Genomic DNA, 15387 nt, shown 5'->3' with positions numbered 1-15387 from the left:
TGTCTCTAAGTACTAAGTTGAGTTGTTGAGTGATAACGAGCTGCTTCCTTACTGTTGCTCCATGAGGCTAGGAAGTCCTCTGTCACCCAGAGGCTGGCACTTAGTGACTGCTCAATTAATGTCTGGCAATGAATCAATAGCAGTGATTAACTGGAGGTAAGAGTCTCGCGGTCTTCAGTGGTTGGACTGGCTTTGAACTGTAATCCTCAGATCTCAGCGTCCTGAGTAGTTTGGATTACAGGAGCGAGCTTTTTCTATCAAGACTGTTACTCTACCACTGAGGTCACAACTCCACTTCTGGCTTTTTGCCTGGGCTGGCTTCAAATCATGATCAGCCTTATACGTAGTTAGGATTGTAAGTGTGAGCCCGCAACAGTCTTCTTGCCTCCAGAGATCTTGGGGATGAAATTGAAATGTTGGATGTGATGCCTGGCCCCACATCTCTTCTGATGTGAAGATAATGGGGGTTCATGACTGGCTAGGGACAAGAGGGGATCCTTGGAAAGCTGCCAGTGCATGGACAGCTGACCAAATATCAGTTTGTTTGCAGCAGCCTTTGTTCAGGGAGGTAAAGGAAATTCAATACAAAGCAGCAACAGGCAGAAGGGAGGAAGAAGTGTGATTCTCAGGTGTCCTGCAATCCAAAGCCAGCTACCATGACACTAGCTACTGCATTCCCAGGACTTGCCAGTTTCCCAAGTACTAGCTCTCCAAATGTTTTGCGGGTACAAATCCCTACCCCCAAATTGAGCCAATCAAGCTGGTTGCACTCAGTGTTTGCTGTGTGCTTCAAGATCCAGGTGAGCAGAACAGTTAAGTCTGATTTTCCCCACTCCTGGGACTTGGCCATGCCCAAGATTCACTGACCATTGTTTTCTTATTGGTAGGTTGGTTTCATTATTTTTGTTTTTGTGCATTACTGAGGCATGACCTCAGGGTCCTGTGCTCACTTGAAGTGTGTGTGTGTGTGTGTGTGTGTGTGTGTGTGTGTGTGTGTGTGTACGCACATGGCAGGCCTAGAGCTTGAACTAGAAGCCTGGGCACTTGTCTCTAAGCTTTTTTTGCTCAAGGCTAGCACTCTACCACTTGAGGTACTAGTGGCTCTACTTCTGGCTTTTTCCTGGCTAAGAGGAGATAAGACTCTCATGGATTCTCCTGCCAAGGCTGGCTTCAAGTTGAGATCCTCAAATCTCAGTCCCCTAAGAAGCTAGGATTCAAGTATGAGCCAGGAGCACTAGATGGGACTTGGCCTTCCTAGGTCCTCAAGACAGAGAAGATCTGTGACATCAGGCTTCTTGCCTGGCTTGCCTATGGTGATTGACATACCAGTTGCAGAAGGTCAGTATGTGTGTTTCTACAAGTTAAGCCAGGAGCTGGTATAGTACCTTAAGCCTCAGGATAGACTGCCTTGGGAGGTGCCCGAGTTTGCTTTGCTTTCTGAAGCACATATCTTTCCAAAATGTTTTCATGATATTCAAGGACAAAAGGATTCGAAGTGTGAACAGACCCACTTCGGCTCTTGCTAATCCTGTCCCTCACTTGAAGGAATGAGCCTCAAAGGCAGGGGGCCTCCTGGGTCACAGGGACCGAGTATGATTGGGTGAATCCAGTAGAGCAGTGTTCAACGTGTTGCTGCTAAGATGGATAAACCTGGAAAAGCCCCCTTTTCCCACTGAACCTCAGATTCCTCTTGTATAAAGGAAGGAGTAACTCCAGGTATGAGTGGCTTATGCCTGCTACTCAAGCATAGTAGATCTGAGGAATGCCTTTCAATGCAAGCCCAGGCAAGAAAGTCCATGAGACTCTGGTTGGTGGTGGTTGTGGGATTTGAACTCAGGACCCAGGTTCTGTCCCTTTTACACTCAAGGCTAGTGCTCTACCACTTTGAGCCACAGCACCACTTCTGGTTTTCTGGTAATTAACTGGAGATAAGAGTATCATGGACTTACCTGCCTGAGCTGGCTTTGAATCTCGATCCTCAGATCTCAGCCTGTGGAGTAGCTAGGATTACAAGTGTGACCTGGCCCATGAGCCTCTTATCTCCACCAAAAAGCTGGAGATGGAGTTATGACCTAAATGGTAGAATGCCCTGTAGCCTTGAGCAAAAAAGCTAAGGGACAGTTCCTAGGCCCCCGAGTCAAGTCCCCAAAACATAAAAGGAATGACTAGAATAGTGCTTTCTCACATTCCTATGAATCAGGATCATCTAGATAGTGGCAAGACAATAAAACTTGAAAAATTAAAGCTAAAGTAAAACTATCAGCTGGCCCTCTCAGGAAGGAGAGTGGAGAGGCCTGCTTTCTCAAGCCCTGGCTCCTAACCTCAGCCCCAAAGCCCATGTATACCTCCCTGACTTCCCCCAACAAGGAACTCCTTATGATGCAATGCAATGACCCATCCCCCATCACTTTCCAACTTCTCAGCTCTCTTGGGTCAGGGCTGGAGTAAGCTGGACCACCACTTCTCTCCAAAGAGTTCTGGAGCCTGAAGCACTAGTCAGTGAGCAGTTTATTGGCCCTAGCGTCGTGGCATTGTAGCCGCACACAATCTGGACATCATCCTCACCCCCAGTCAAGTCTGCCTTCAGTCTCCACCCCTTCTCCATCCTCACTTGCTCCCTTCCCTAGCCCTTCAAAGCAGCACCAGGCAGGCCTAGTTCCCATACCTAAGCTGACAGAGGGAGGCAGAAGCTGGGGAAAGAGAAAACAGACTTGTCCCAAGCTTCTGGAACCAGTGTGCCAGGAAGGAGGGCACGAGGCAAGGCCGAGGCCAGGGCCACGGTGGCCAGATGTGGTTCAGGCAGGAGGCTCTTCTCCAGAAGGGGCAGGAAAACCACTCAGGTCTCGGCCAATGATCTCGCTCACTGCAAATAAAGGGCAGTGGAGAGACTGGGCTAAGGGTAGGTCCTTTCATTTTCTAGAAACCTCTAGTACATTCCAGGAAGTCCTCAGTCTAGGAGACCTCTGAGCTCCTCTTCCACGAGGCCTCAATTTTCCCTAACTAAAGCATGTTCAATGCCATCTGTGTGGGCTCCAGACTCCCACCCCAGCCTGTTTTGTGTGTGACAGCAGAGTCAGAGGTGGAAAACAGGAAGGTCCTCACTGCCAATGCTGACCGCATGGAGGGGAAAGATGAGACAAACCCCGCTGGGACCTAAGCAAACAGCACCCCCTTATGAGGTGCAGTGAGTGCTTGACTGCAAAGTCAGGGTATGAGATGCACTGACATCGACTGAGCTTCTAGCTCTGAGATTTAGGGACTTGTGGCAAAGGTACTCCAGGAACTCTTCCAAATTCACTTACTGGATTCAGGTGGCCACACACAGCAAGAACTTGTTCCTGGGACCCTATAACTGGCTTGGGAGACCAAGGATACCCAGTCTGAGAAGTTAAGCTCCACCGTCGGCAAACACGCTGCACAACCTCACACCCACTCACACAGGCCCCAGTCCTGCACCCACCTTCCTCCAGCGTGATACCCTGGATAGGGACACTGTCTCGGAAGCTGCTGCTGTAGCCACCTCTGGATTTCTCCTGCTCTGGAGCCTCCTCTCTAGGGCCATACCCTGGCCCTACTTCATTGTACCCCTCAGCAGGTAGGGGATGAACACTACTTTGGGGAGGGAAGGGGACTTCAACGGGTGGGGAAGAAGGCAGTGGAGGCCGAAAGGGGGCTGGAGGAGGGAATGGAAGCCCCATGGGAAAAGAGGAGCCCGGTCCTCCATATAGGTCATTTGGGAAGGGGCGGGGGAGGAAGGAGACCGGAGGTGGGCGGCCATGACCTGTGGTACCTCCAGTCTCGGGGAACACCCGCAGGCCTGGTCTGTAAGATGGCGGGGGTCCTGTCTGGGGGTACAGAGGGGGTGTGCCATAGCCAAAGCCATCTGACAGGTAGGGAGTCTCATAAGCAGGGTCTTCATGGGGATAGGGGGGGTAGGAAGGCCTAGGTGGTGAGAAGTCCATGTCAGAGCCAAAGGGGGGACCAGGTGCTGAAGGGAAACCCGGGAGAGCTGAGACTGGTAGGGGCTCCTCCTTGAAGATCACTGGAAAGGGAGTGAAGAACACAGTGGGTGGTTAGACTCTAGCCATATCCCATAACCTTGTATACATACATCTCCAACTCTCTCTGCAGGTTTCAAGGCCCCTCCGTGCCTCACAACGGGCTTCTGTATCTCTCTGTTCCCCCCACCCCCATAAAGGGGCTGTCGTAAAGCACACCAGGCAGAAACTTGAAACTCTGGGTAGGGCTGCGCTTCCTTCGCCCATTGGAGACATAAAAGTAGACCTGGACTGGCCGGGATACCCGTTTGTTGCTGTACTCAGGGACAGTCAGAGTCAGGGTCACCTGGGGGAGGACAAGAGGATAAGACAAGAAGTCCTCAGGGATGGGAAGCTGGAAGTCCCACCCTTCCATAGACCCCAAACTTACCATTAGCTAAAGAGCAAAGTTTATTCCCTAAAGATGAACCTTGCTTCCAGAGCAGCCAGACCCTTCTAATCCACTCCCCAGGCTTATCCCACCCTTTGCCCCTCTCCTCTGGCTGGGCTCCTCAGTCACATTGGTACCTCGTTGCTCTGCAGTCGGTTCACTGTGGCCTCCTCTTCCCATTGCAGCTTTCCATCTGTGTGGAGGGAAGTGAGAGCTCCAGCCCAATTCTAGGGCCCTGCCTCTGGCCCTGGTTCCTTGCTACTTTTCCCTCTTTCTAGAGTCAGTGGCAGATTTAAAAGGCCCTTGGCAGGTCTGGCACAGAGTCTACTGTGTGTTTATGCAATCCTATGGAAGAGATAGGTTTGTTTGCTTGTTGGGCTAGTGCTAGGGCTCAAACTCAGGGTCTGGGAGCTTCTCCTTAGCGATTTCACTCAAAGGGCTGGCATTCTACAAGTTGAGCCACAACTCCACTCTGGCTTTGTGGTGGTTCACTGGAGACACGAGTTCCAGTGACATTTCTGCTATGCTTGTTTTGAACAGTGATTCTGAGATCTCATTCTTACTCCAGAGTAGTTGGGATTACAAGCGTGAGCCACTCTGGCCCAGTGAAGAGGCCTAATGGCTTGGAACCTCTGGATATGCTCAGAAAGGGTACCAGGGTATTGATAAAGGTGGGTTGAAGGACTGGGGCTCTTGGTGAGAGGATTAGTGGAGGAGAAAGGCCACTATTTGGGCTATACCTGGGATCTTTAAATCCTTTCCTTAACCTCTATAGCTCCATCTTAGGAGCCTTGCCACAATCACACCTGTGTTATGTTCCACAGCTCAAGAGAGGTCCAGGTAACTGTCAGGATAGGAGTCATCCCTTTCTTTGCTTATAAAGTATATGAAGGGGCCTGGAGTTTGGCCTAGTGGTAGAGTGCTTGCCTAGCATGCATGAAGACCCGGGTTTGAGTCCTTGGTACCATTTACATAGAAAAAAGCTGAAAGTGGTGCTGTGGCTCGGGTGTTGGAGCTCAAGCCTTGAGAAAAGTCCAAGGATAGTGCTCAAGCCCTGAGCTCAAGCCCAGGACCAGCAAAAAAAAAAAAAATATATATATATATATATATATATACACACATATATATTATATGAAGATTATAAAACTATGATGTACATAAGGGTGCATTATCTCAAAGCCAATTCCTCTTTAATCAACAAGCTGTATTATTCAATATCGCTATCATCCCATCTCCAGATAAGGAAACTGAGGCTCACTCAACTGGCCAGTTTAGTAGCCTGCCAGTTCCAAGGGCAAGCTGTTCCTGCCTGCCTACCTCTTCCCCAGGGCCTACTCACCAGGGCCTCTCTCAATGAACACCACCTTGGAGTCCGGCAGGAAGTTGGAGCCAGTTAGCACCAGTTCTTCCCCTCCTCTCACAGAGCAGGCACTAGGGCTGTAAGTCTCCACCTGGGGCAGCTCCTGGGCTGAGCGCTGGGCTGCAAGACAGGGCAAAAAGAGACCTGGCTAAGCTGGGTGTGAAGGGGACCATGTCCTCTGTCCTCTGCCCTCTTCAAGGGAACTGCCAAGCCCCCAGGGCAACCTCTGGAAGAGCAGACACACAGTAGACCAACAGTATCATGAGAGCACTCAGACCACGCTCTGAGAATGTGCTCATGCTAGGGCTAGAACTCAAAGGCCTGGGCACTGTCTTTTAAGCTTTTTGCTCAAGACTGATGCTCTGCCACTGGAGCCACAGCTGTACTTCTGGCGTTTTGGTAGTTCTTTGGAGATGACAGTCTCTTGGATATTCCTGCCCGGGCTGGCTTTCAACAACAATCCTCAGATCTCAGCCTCCTGAGTAGCTAGGAGCCACTGGCACTGGGCCCAGGACTACTCTTGAAGCATGAATAAACAGGGCAGTCCCAAAAGTTACCCAAACAGGTACACAGGCCACGCCTGGGCAGCTGTGACCCGGGGTCACTCTGGACTAGTCCAGGGACATTACCCTTACCACTCTCACATGCACGGTAGAAATCAGAGCTAAGTCTTCTACAGGAGTACTCAGGCCAGACAGGACAGGAAAAGGACACTGTGTAAAGGGAATGGGTGAGAGGGAAACACGTAGACAAGAGAGTTGCAGGAGACAGAAGGCGGTCAGGGCTGCTCACAGCACTCGATGGGCACGGAGGCTGCCTGCACAGAAACGACCTTGCCGCCGCCCTGAGGCACGTGTACTCGGAACACCAGCCGCACGCGTGTGTTCTTCCGCCCGATGTCCGTCTCACCCTTCCGCAGCTCAATGTCTGAGTTCCGAAGCTTCAGGATTCCGGCACAGTCAATGCTGAGGGCAAACAGAAGGGTGGGCAAATTCCTCTAGCCAAGTGATGCCTCCCCAAAGAGGCACGGTCATGCCCTCTCTCCAAGCCCTGAGACCTTGAGTATCTCCTGATCCAGAGATGGCCTCTCCAGAATGCTCCTCAACCCCAAGATGACAAGAAGGCTGGGAGCTGGTTCTTACTGACCATGTCTAGTGCTTCTGGCGAGAGAAAGAAGCCGGCCTCGCTGATCTAAATCTTCCACACGGAGGGAATGTTGAACGGGGACTTACTTGGCTGCCATGTTGTTCTCGGGGAGCAGGGTCATCTCTAGCACTTTGGTACCACTGACGACGGCTTCGTAGCTGGCTGTGGCCACCATCTTGCCTGTGATCCGATGCACTTGGTAGAAGGCATGAGGCCGCAGGTTCCTCTCGTCTGCAGTGCCAATGAACATCTGCAAGGTCAGTGGCTTCTCGCTGTACCCTAGGAGCTGGCAGAGGGAGACACGTGTGTGGCCGCCTCACTCACTGACAGCTTCGCTGTCTCCTCCTCTAGCCACACCTGGATGTTTTTATTTATGGTAGAAGATAAAAGATATCCTAGGCAGGATGGGGAGGGGATAAGAGACCAAACTGGGTACCAGTTGTGGAGAAAATGTGGCCTGGAGTTTCAAAGTGTTGTTCTTGGAAAAAAGCCCAAATAGGCTGGGTGAAAGAGGAAGAGCTTCCAAGGGACTAAGCTAGCCCAACTGGACATAGAGAAAAACCTAACTCCCAATGACCTTTGACCTCAGAGGAACCCTTCCCCCACATCTGGCAGGCCACCATTTCCAAAGGAGACTGGAGGCTGGTGTCCCATGGGATGAGCTGAGAGGGAGGTGGAAGCACAGAAGAGCAAAAAGTATATCCGAGTCTTGGAAGTGCACCCCTCCTCCCCAGCTCCAGCCCCTCCCCCAGGCTGCCTGCAGGGTCAGAGCTGAGAGGGAGTGTGGGAAAGGGCAGTGCCATGGGTCTGTACAGCTAAGAGTCCATCTGCAGGGACCTGGGATAGAAGAGGAGAGAGAGTATCTGTCTGCCTTCCATCCCTTACCTTGACGACCGGATGACCGCCCGGAGCAGCTTTGACCGCCCCTCGGCTGCCTTCTGTCTCGTAGTGGGCCCTATGGTGGGCTCTAGGCTGCACTTCAATCCTCAGCTCCAGCTGCTCATACTGACTAGGCAGAGGCCAGTCCAGAGGGGGGAGGGCAGAGGTCCTGGGAAGGAGAGGACCAAAACCTTCAGCCATGGGGCTCAGAGGCCAATCAGAACCACACTGAGCACGGGAGGGAAAGAATGGGGGGGGGGTCAGGGTGGGAGAACGAAAAGACCACAGCAAAAGCCCCATAGCCCAGATGTGGGGTATATAGAGGGCGGGACGCCCCTGAGGTGGGGTGTGAAGGGTGATCACAGCCCTGAGACTCCCTGCTTCCCTGAGCACAAAGTTTGGGGGTTGCATAGGGATGCTTTGCTTGAATACAGAAGCACTCAAAGCCCCTTAGGTCTTGATGGACATGGTAAAGAAATACCACGTCAGATATGTCAGGGCATCAGATAGGATTTTTTTGGTTGTTTTACAAATAAAGAAATGAGGCAAGCAGCCACTTTCTGGTCCCCAGCCAGCTCTCTTTTCATTAGCTAGGAAGAGAGAAGTAGAGTTCTAGGCAGTTAAGGGGTTTCAAATGGGGTGATCATTCCAAATTATGCTCCTAGTTGCCCTCTGTCTGGGATCTTGTTTTGTTTGTTTTGCCTGTCCTGGGGCTTGAACTCAGGGCCTGAGAACTGTCCTTGGGTATTTTCAAAGTTAAAGCTCTACCACTTGAGCTACAGCACCCCTTCCGACTTTTTCTATGTATGTGGTACCAAGGGATCAAACCCAGGTCTTTGTGCATGCTAGGCAAGCACTCTACCCCTAGGCCTAACTGCCAGCCCCTGCCTGGGATCTTAATTAGCCCTCACGTATTTGCCATTGTCTATGAACTCTTTTAGTTGTCACAACTAGTACAGAGGATCCTACATGGTAGGTAGGATCCCTTCATAAGTGGAAGCCAGGGGACTGCTGGACCATCCTACAATGTCCATCTCAGTCCCATAATGAGTTATATAGCTCTGCAGATCAATACTACTCAAGTTGAGAAGCTTTAGTCTACAGGAACCCTAGAACATCCAATAGTAAGGTTTCTTCCTTCTATAAACTTTTCTGGATGTACCCAACCAACCCAGTCTGACATCTCAAGGTTTAAGAATATTAAAATAGGTAGAAATGCAGGTTTAAATATAAATTCATGTGTGTGTTCACACACACGTGTGCTGGTACTGGGGCCTGAACTGAGGATCTGGGCCTTGTCCCTTAGCTTTGTCACTCAAGGCTGACACCACAACTTGAGCCACAGCTCCACTTCCACCTTTTAAGCTGTTAATTGGAGTTGAGTCTCATGGATTCTTCTGCCCAGACTGGCTTTGAACAACAATCCTCAGATTCTAGCCTCCAGAGTAGCTAGGATTCCAGATGTTAACTGCCAGTGCCCAGTTAATGATTTCTTTGACTTGCAAATAAATGACTTTATTCAAATTAGCAATAACGCTCTCAAGCCACTAAGTCCTAGAAAATAAAAGAGGAAAATATCCTGTAACTAAATGTAGGGCTAGCATCTGTCTAAAAGATCAGATCCAAGGGCTGAAACTCAGCACAAATTCTGCACCTAGCAAAGTGCCAGGACACATGGGTCAGTGTGAGGAAACAGAAGAATTCTGCCTTTACCTAAACTGTAGCTGTTGCTCTTCAAATTGCCAGTATGGAGAGGCACCCCCTTGAAAATCCAGTCGGAGTGAGGAGTGTGGCCGAGTGGTAGAGTGCTTGCTTAGCATGTACAAAGCCCTGGGCTCCATTCCACAGAACCACATACATAGAAAAAGCCAGAAGTGGTGCTGTGGCTCTAGTGGTAGAGCTCTAGCCTTGAGAAAGCCCAAGGACAACCCAGGCCCTGAGTTCAAGCCCTAGGACTGGCCAAAGAAAAACAATAAAGAAAAAAAGAAGAAATCGGGTGGATGGCAGGGGCACTGTGTCCGCACATGCTTTTCCGAAGCATGGCAGGTACCTGAAACTAGGATTTCTTTTAAAACTCACCCTTTGGCCCTCCCACTCCTTGGGTGGGACGGAGCGGAAGGCAACCCTCACCTAAAGATGGGGCTGTGTCCCCCGATGCGAGCCTTGGACCAGGCCAGGGGAGAAGGCACCGCCAGGTAGTCCATGCCGGCCACCTCCTTCCGGGGACCCCCTGGAGGCGCCCCGGCCTCCTCGGCGCCCGGGGGCAGCTTCCCATTGCACGCGGCCGGCTCCTCGGCCCGCGGCAGGGCCACGGCTTGCTCGCTGGAAGTCCGCCGGGTTTTCTGGGGGATGCTCTCGGCCGGCGGCGCTCCCGCGTAATCGAAGGGGCCCGGGGAGACGGCGTCCCGAGCCAGGGGCGGCGGCGGAGGCGGCGGCGGCGGCGGCTCCGCCCCGTCTTCCCCCAGGCTGCCGCGCCGGGACAGGGCCGGGGAGGCGGAGGAGGGGGTCCCCGAGCTGGAGTAGCGCCGCTTCCCGCAGGGGGAGGCGGGCCGCGGGGAGGCTGGCGCGGGCCCCGGCGCGCTGAGCAGCAGCCAGCCGTCCTCGGGGCCCCGGCCTCCGGGGCTCGGGCCGTACAGGCCCCAGGGGTCCTCCGGGGTCCAGGGCCGGGGGGACGCGCGGGGCGAGGGCAGCGGGGAGCCCAGGCCGAAGCGGGAGGCCGCCTCGTTCAGCTCCGACTCCACCTCGTCGCAGGCGGCGTACAGGGCCGCCTCGTCCGAGGCGTCGGAGAAGAGGCTCCACGACGACAGGCTGCTGCTGCCGGGGCTCGGGCTGAAGAAGGCGCCGCCGCCGGGGCCGGCGGCCTCGCGGTAGCCGCCGAAGCCCTCGGCCGGGGGGTAGTCTCCGGGAGAGCCGTCGCCCCAGGCGTCGGGGGTGTCCTCCAGCGGGGCCGGGGGCTCGGGCGTCGGCGAGATGGAGGTGATGCGGATGCTGGGGCACTCGAGGACGCGGCCGCCGCCGGCGCCCCCGCCCGCCTCCCCCGGCGCCCCCAGCCTCACCGAGCGCGCGGGCTGGCTCTCCCAGGTGCCCGGCGAGGGCGCGGGCCGCGGCGGCGGCGAGTGCATGCCCGGCCGCGGGGGCGGCGGCCGGGGGATGCCGATCGGGGCCGCGCCGTACGGCGGGGGCTCGCCCAGGGCCAGGCGGCAGCACGGCGGCGGGGCATCCTCCGGGTCCAGCTCTGCCGAGGTGCGAGACGGGGAAGACGGGCCCTGAGAGGTGGGCAGGGGCCGGGCCCCGGGCTCCGCTGGACGCCGCTAGGAGGGGTCCCTGCGGAGCCCTACACACACAGAACACACACATCACACAGACACATACATCACACACACACAACACACACACATCACACAGAACACACATCACACACACAGAACACACACATCACACACAGAACACAGCACACACACAGAACACACACATCACACACACATACATCACACACACACAACACACACACATCACACAGAACACACATCACACACACAGAACACACACATCACACACAGAACACAGCACACACACAGAACACACACATCACACAGACATACATCACACACACACAACACACACACATCACACAGACACATACATCACACACAACACACACATCACACAAAACACACACTTCATACAGAACACACACATCACACAGAACACACACATCACACACAGAGAACACAGAACACACATATCACACACACAGAACACACATCACACAGAACACACACACACAGCACACACAGAAGACAGCACACACAGAACACACATCACATAGAACACACATCACACAGAACACACATCACACACACAGAACACATACATCACACAGAACACACACATCACACACAGAGAACACAGAACACACATATCACACACACAGAACACACACACATCACACAGAACACACACACACAGCACACACAGAAGACAGCACACACAGAACACACATCACACACAGAACACACACATGACAGAGAACACACAGCACACAGAGAACACACACATCACACAGAACACACATCACACGATACATACACATCACACACATCACACACAACACATATACACCACACATACCACACAGAACACACACAACACACAGAACACACACATCACACGACACACAACACATACACACCACACACACACCACACAGAACACACACACAACACACATACACATCACACACACAACACACACACACATACACCACACACAGGCGCGCGCGTCCAGGGGCGAGCTGGACGGCAGAGGATGGCACAGCCAGGGGCTGCTGTGCCAAGCCCTCCTCGGCTCGCACACCCCCCCCCCCCCCCCGCCCTCGGAGCCCCTGCCCCGGGGACCCGGGGTGCAGAGGAGGGAGGTGGTGGAGAGGCTGGAGCCCGGCCCGCAGGCGTGTTCGGCGAGGCTCTGGGCTGGGCTGGGGGCGACTCACACACATGAACCCAATTAGTGGCGGTTCTCAAACCCCCAAACGGAGCTGGCAGGAGCCCCGGTCACCATCGCAACAGTGGCGGGGTGGGGTGCGGGGGGGGCGGCCGCGGTGACGAGGGGAGCCGGCTCCTCCCTCGCTCCCACCTCCCAGCCTGGGGGCGGGGGTGCCGCCGAGGGGGGTGATGCGTGCCGGGCCCGGCGTGGGAGGGGGCCGCGGGCGGCACGGATTCCGTGCGAGAGGCGGCCGCCGCCCCCGGCTCGAGCCCCGCCATCTGCCTCTCATTGCGGCCGGACGGGGGAGGGGCGCCCGGCGCGGCCCGCGAGCACCGCGGCCCCGGGAGCCCCCAGTCTTCGGGACCGGGACTCCACCCGCCGGGAACCAGTTCCACGGCCGCTGCACACTGGCTCCGGGGCCCCGGCGCCCGCCCGCCCCCCGCACCGCGATGACAGGCGGTCCCCACCCCCACCCCGACACCGCCTAAAAAGGAAAAAGCGGTGCCGCGGCCCCCCGCCTCACTCTGCACACGCGCCGGGCCCCGCTCGACTCCGACCCCCGCCTCCCCGGCCCCAGGCCCGCGGGCCCGAACCCCCAGACGCCGGGCCCCTTCCCGGCCCCGCACTAACCTTCCCCAGCCCCCCCGGCGCCCAGCGGGGGGGCCTCCTTCTCCTCCCCGAACACCAGCTTAAACTCCAGCTCCTCATCCTCGCAGCTGGCCGCCCCCATGGGTCCGGCCGGGGCCCCAGGTCGCGTCCCGGGTGGGAGGGGGGACCCGGAGGCCGCGGGGTCTTCACGTCGAGGGCTCCCTCCCTCCCTCTTCCTCAGAGCCCCCTCCTCCGTCGCTGCCGCCTCCTTCCGGATGCCCCCTCGTTATTATAGAAACTTTTCCAAACTTTTTTCCCCCTAAACTTCTTCAAAGCGGGTCCCCCCCCACAGCTACCCCCTGATTGGCTGTCCAGGATGCTCCGGCCCCTCCTCCAGGGACGAGATGGGAAAACCACGCGCCCCCGGTCCTCCCCCACTCTCCCGCCCTCCGCCCTCTCCCCAGGTCCTCCTCCTCCAAAACAAATAAATAAATAAATGAAATGGATTGAAAAACGGCCCCTTCCAGCGCGCCACGACCCCGCAGCGGCCCAGCGGCCCGCCGGGGTGACGAGCGTTTCGCACCGGGAGCCCAGCCCCCACCTCGCTCCGGCCCGGCCCGGGGCTTCGGGGCCCCCTGTCGTGGGCCCTGGACGTGGAGGGTCCGCGTCGCCAGCATCTGGCCAGCAAGGACCCCCTCTCCACCCCCGTTCCTCCGAGCCCGCAGCCCGCAGGGCTCTGGGGTACCGCGAGGCGCCCGGCCGCCGAGGGCACCCCGCCAGAGACCCTCCTGGAAGCCTGTGCCCTCGGCGGCCGGCGGCTCCGCGCGCCCTCCCTCCGCGTCCCCCGAAGGGGAAGAACTCGTGGCAGGCTTCAGAGCCTCTCGGAGCGGTGGGGTGACGTTTTGAGAGTCCAGGAGACCCCGGGAGCCACGCAAAGGCCCCAAGATACGTGCGGATCCAGGCCGGGATTTGCCGATACCCTGGTCCCACCCACCCCGGAGAGGCCATTAATTAGCCTCCCGGAGAAGTGGGCCCCCCCCCTCCTCTCCAGAACTGCAGTCTGGAACTAATCTCCCGTCCCGGGCCTCCTGCTATGTCTGTTTCCCCTAAAACTCCAGGCCAGGGCTAGTCGGGGGCCCTGAGCCCCCAAACCTGGTGGGCCCCAGAACCAGACACCTGTCACCTGGGCAGGGAGTGGAAGACCCGGACTGGAGTTTCCAGGAAGGGCAGACGTGTGTGTGTGTGGGGGGGTCCAGGTAGAGTGAGAGGGCGTGGGGGGAGGTCCGTGTCTCCAGACGGTAGATGGGGGGGCGGGTTACCATTCTCCCTCCACGCAGCCACCAAGCGTCAGACTTCTCCCTGGGCCGCAGCGAGTTCCAGCTTCCAAATCCCCGCCCCGGGCCGCCCCGCACACGAAGGGTTAAACGGCCGCCCTCGGGTCAGACGTTTACAAACACTCGGGAGCCGGGCGGGGGCCGCGCCCGTCACTCTAATGAGAACCAGGCCGGCCCGTGCCCGAGCTCCTCCGCGACGGGGGCGGCCCCCCGCCTTCCCGCGCGCGCGCGCCGCCCGGGCCCGCCCCGGGACCCCCGCCCCCCCGGCCCCCGGGGACCCGGGTGACGCGCGGAGCGGCCGCGCCGGCGGGAGGGGGAGAGGAATGCTCCCCGCTCGTCTGGCTCGGCCCCCCTCCCGCGGTTGCTCTCAGGTTACACTTCCCGTTCAGCGTCAGCTCGGAGACGCGGGAGAGACCTCGGGACCGGCCGCCAGCCCGCACCGCGCCGAGGGCCGGGGCGAGCCGCCCGGAAACTCGGGCTCAGCCCCGCTCCCCCCGCCCCCCGCTCGGCTCGGGCAGACGCGCACATTCTTTTCAAATGTCATATTTCCTTTGATCCTGGGCAGCGTTTCTCCAGTGTGGGGCTCAGCTCCTGCCCAGCCTGCCCCCCACCCCGCCCCCTTTGCTTTCCTGGAGAGTCCTTCCCCCCTCCTCCCCGCTAGCATCTGGAAGGCCCCGAGGGCTGGCGTCCGCCCTCCTTCCCCAGCCGACGCTGGCTTCTCCACCCGGTGACTCAATTTCCCCCTCTGCGGTGCAGGGGGGGGGTGGTGGTACGACGCAGTCCAGAGACAGCTCGGGGCGCCACACTCCTCCCGGGCCCCTCGGCTCCGAAATCCCTCCAACCTGGCTGGGCTTCAGCGGAGGGTGGAACCGACGACTGGTGACTGGCCTGGCCCCGCGCCGGCGCCGGGGAGGGCGGGCGGCGGTGGGGTCCCGAGGCCCTGCACGCCTGCCCCCTAGCGACCACGCGGGCCCGGCCACCCTTCCTTCCCGTTCTCGACCCTCCCCTCCCCTCCCTCCTCCCTGCCCCTTCCCTCTTAGCTCCGCTGCCCCCTAGCGCATGGCTGGTGGCATGCTTTGCTTTCAGGTCTACATCATCATCATCATCATCATCATTATTATTATTATTATTATTATTATTATTATTATTATTATTATTATTATTATTATT

The 15387-nt window shown here is 56.8% G+C and overlaps 1 protein-coding gene across 3 annotated transcripts; it reads right to left on the bottom strand.

The window, feature by feature from the left end:
- Positions 1-2490: 2490 nt before the first annotated feature.
- Positions 2491-14677, bottom strand: Nfatc4 (nuclear factor of activated T cells 4). Of its 3 annotated transcripts, none has more exons than XM_090345310.1 (11): positions 14203-14677; positions 9944-11048; positions 7820-7982; positions 7021-7220; positions 6581-6753; positions 5768-5908; positions 4566-4621; positions 4218-4344; positions 3461-4042; positions 3303-3356; positions 2491-2863 (listed from the first exon to the last, which is right to left on the bottom strand). In XM_090345310.1, the coding sequence occupies exons 2-11, from the start codon at positions 10933-10935 to the stop codon at positions 2796-2798; spliced, it is 2556 nt and encodes an 851-aa protein (XP_090201436.1). In that variant the 5' UTR covers positions 10936-11048; positions 14203-14677; the 3' UTR covers positions 2491-2795. The 3 variants fall into 3 exon arrangements, with proteins under 3 accessions (XP_090201436.1, XP_090201434.1, XP_090201435.1); XM_090345308.1 differs by lacking the exon at positions 14203-14677 and adding an exon at positions 12926-13193; XM_090345309.1 differs by lacking the exons at positions 3303-3356; positions 14203-14677 and adding an exon at positions 12926-13193.
- Between the last annotated feature and the right edge of the window lie 710 nt (positions 14678-15387).

The sequence above is a fragment of the Megascapheus bottae genome, chromosome 14 (genome assembly GCF_031878675.1).
Source record: "Megascapheus bottae isolate mThoBot1 chromosome 14, mThoBot2.hap1, whole genome shotgun sequence".
NCBI classification, from domain to species: Eukaryota; Metazoa; Chordata; class Mammalia; order Rodentia; family Geomyidae; genus Megascapheus; species Megascapheus bottae.
This window is presented reverse-complemented; position numbering and strand designations above follow the sequence as displayed.

Bases quoted from the DNA above. Each gene is read 5' to 3' on its own strand.
- Nfatc4 (XM_090345308.1), bottom strand. From the start codon at position 13,025: ATGGGGGCGGCCAGCTGCGAGGATGAGGAGCTGGAGTTTAAGCTGGTG. The intron at 5,909-6,580 runs GTGAGCAGCCCT...CCTGTCTTGCAG, and splicing joins CTCCGTGCCCATCGAGTGCT to CCCAGCGCTCAGCCCAGGAG. The intron at 3,357-3,460 runs GTGGGTGCAGGA...TGGTCTCCCAAG, and splicing joins GGGTATCACGCTGGAGGAAG to CCAGTTATAGGGTCCCAGGA.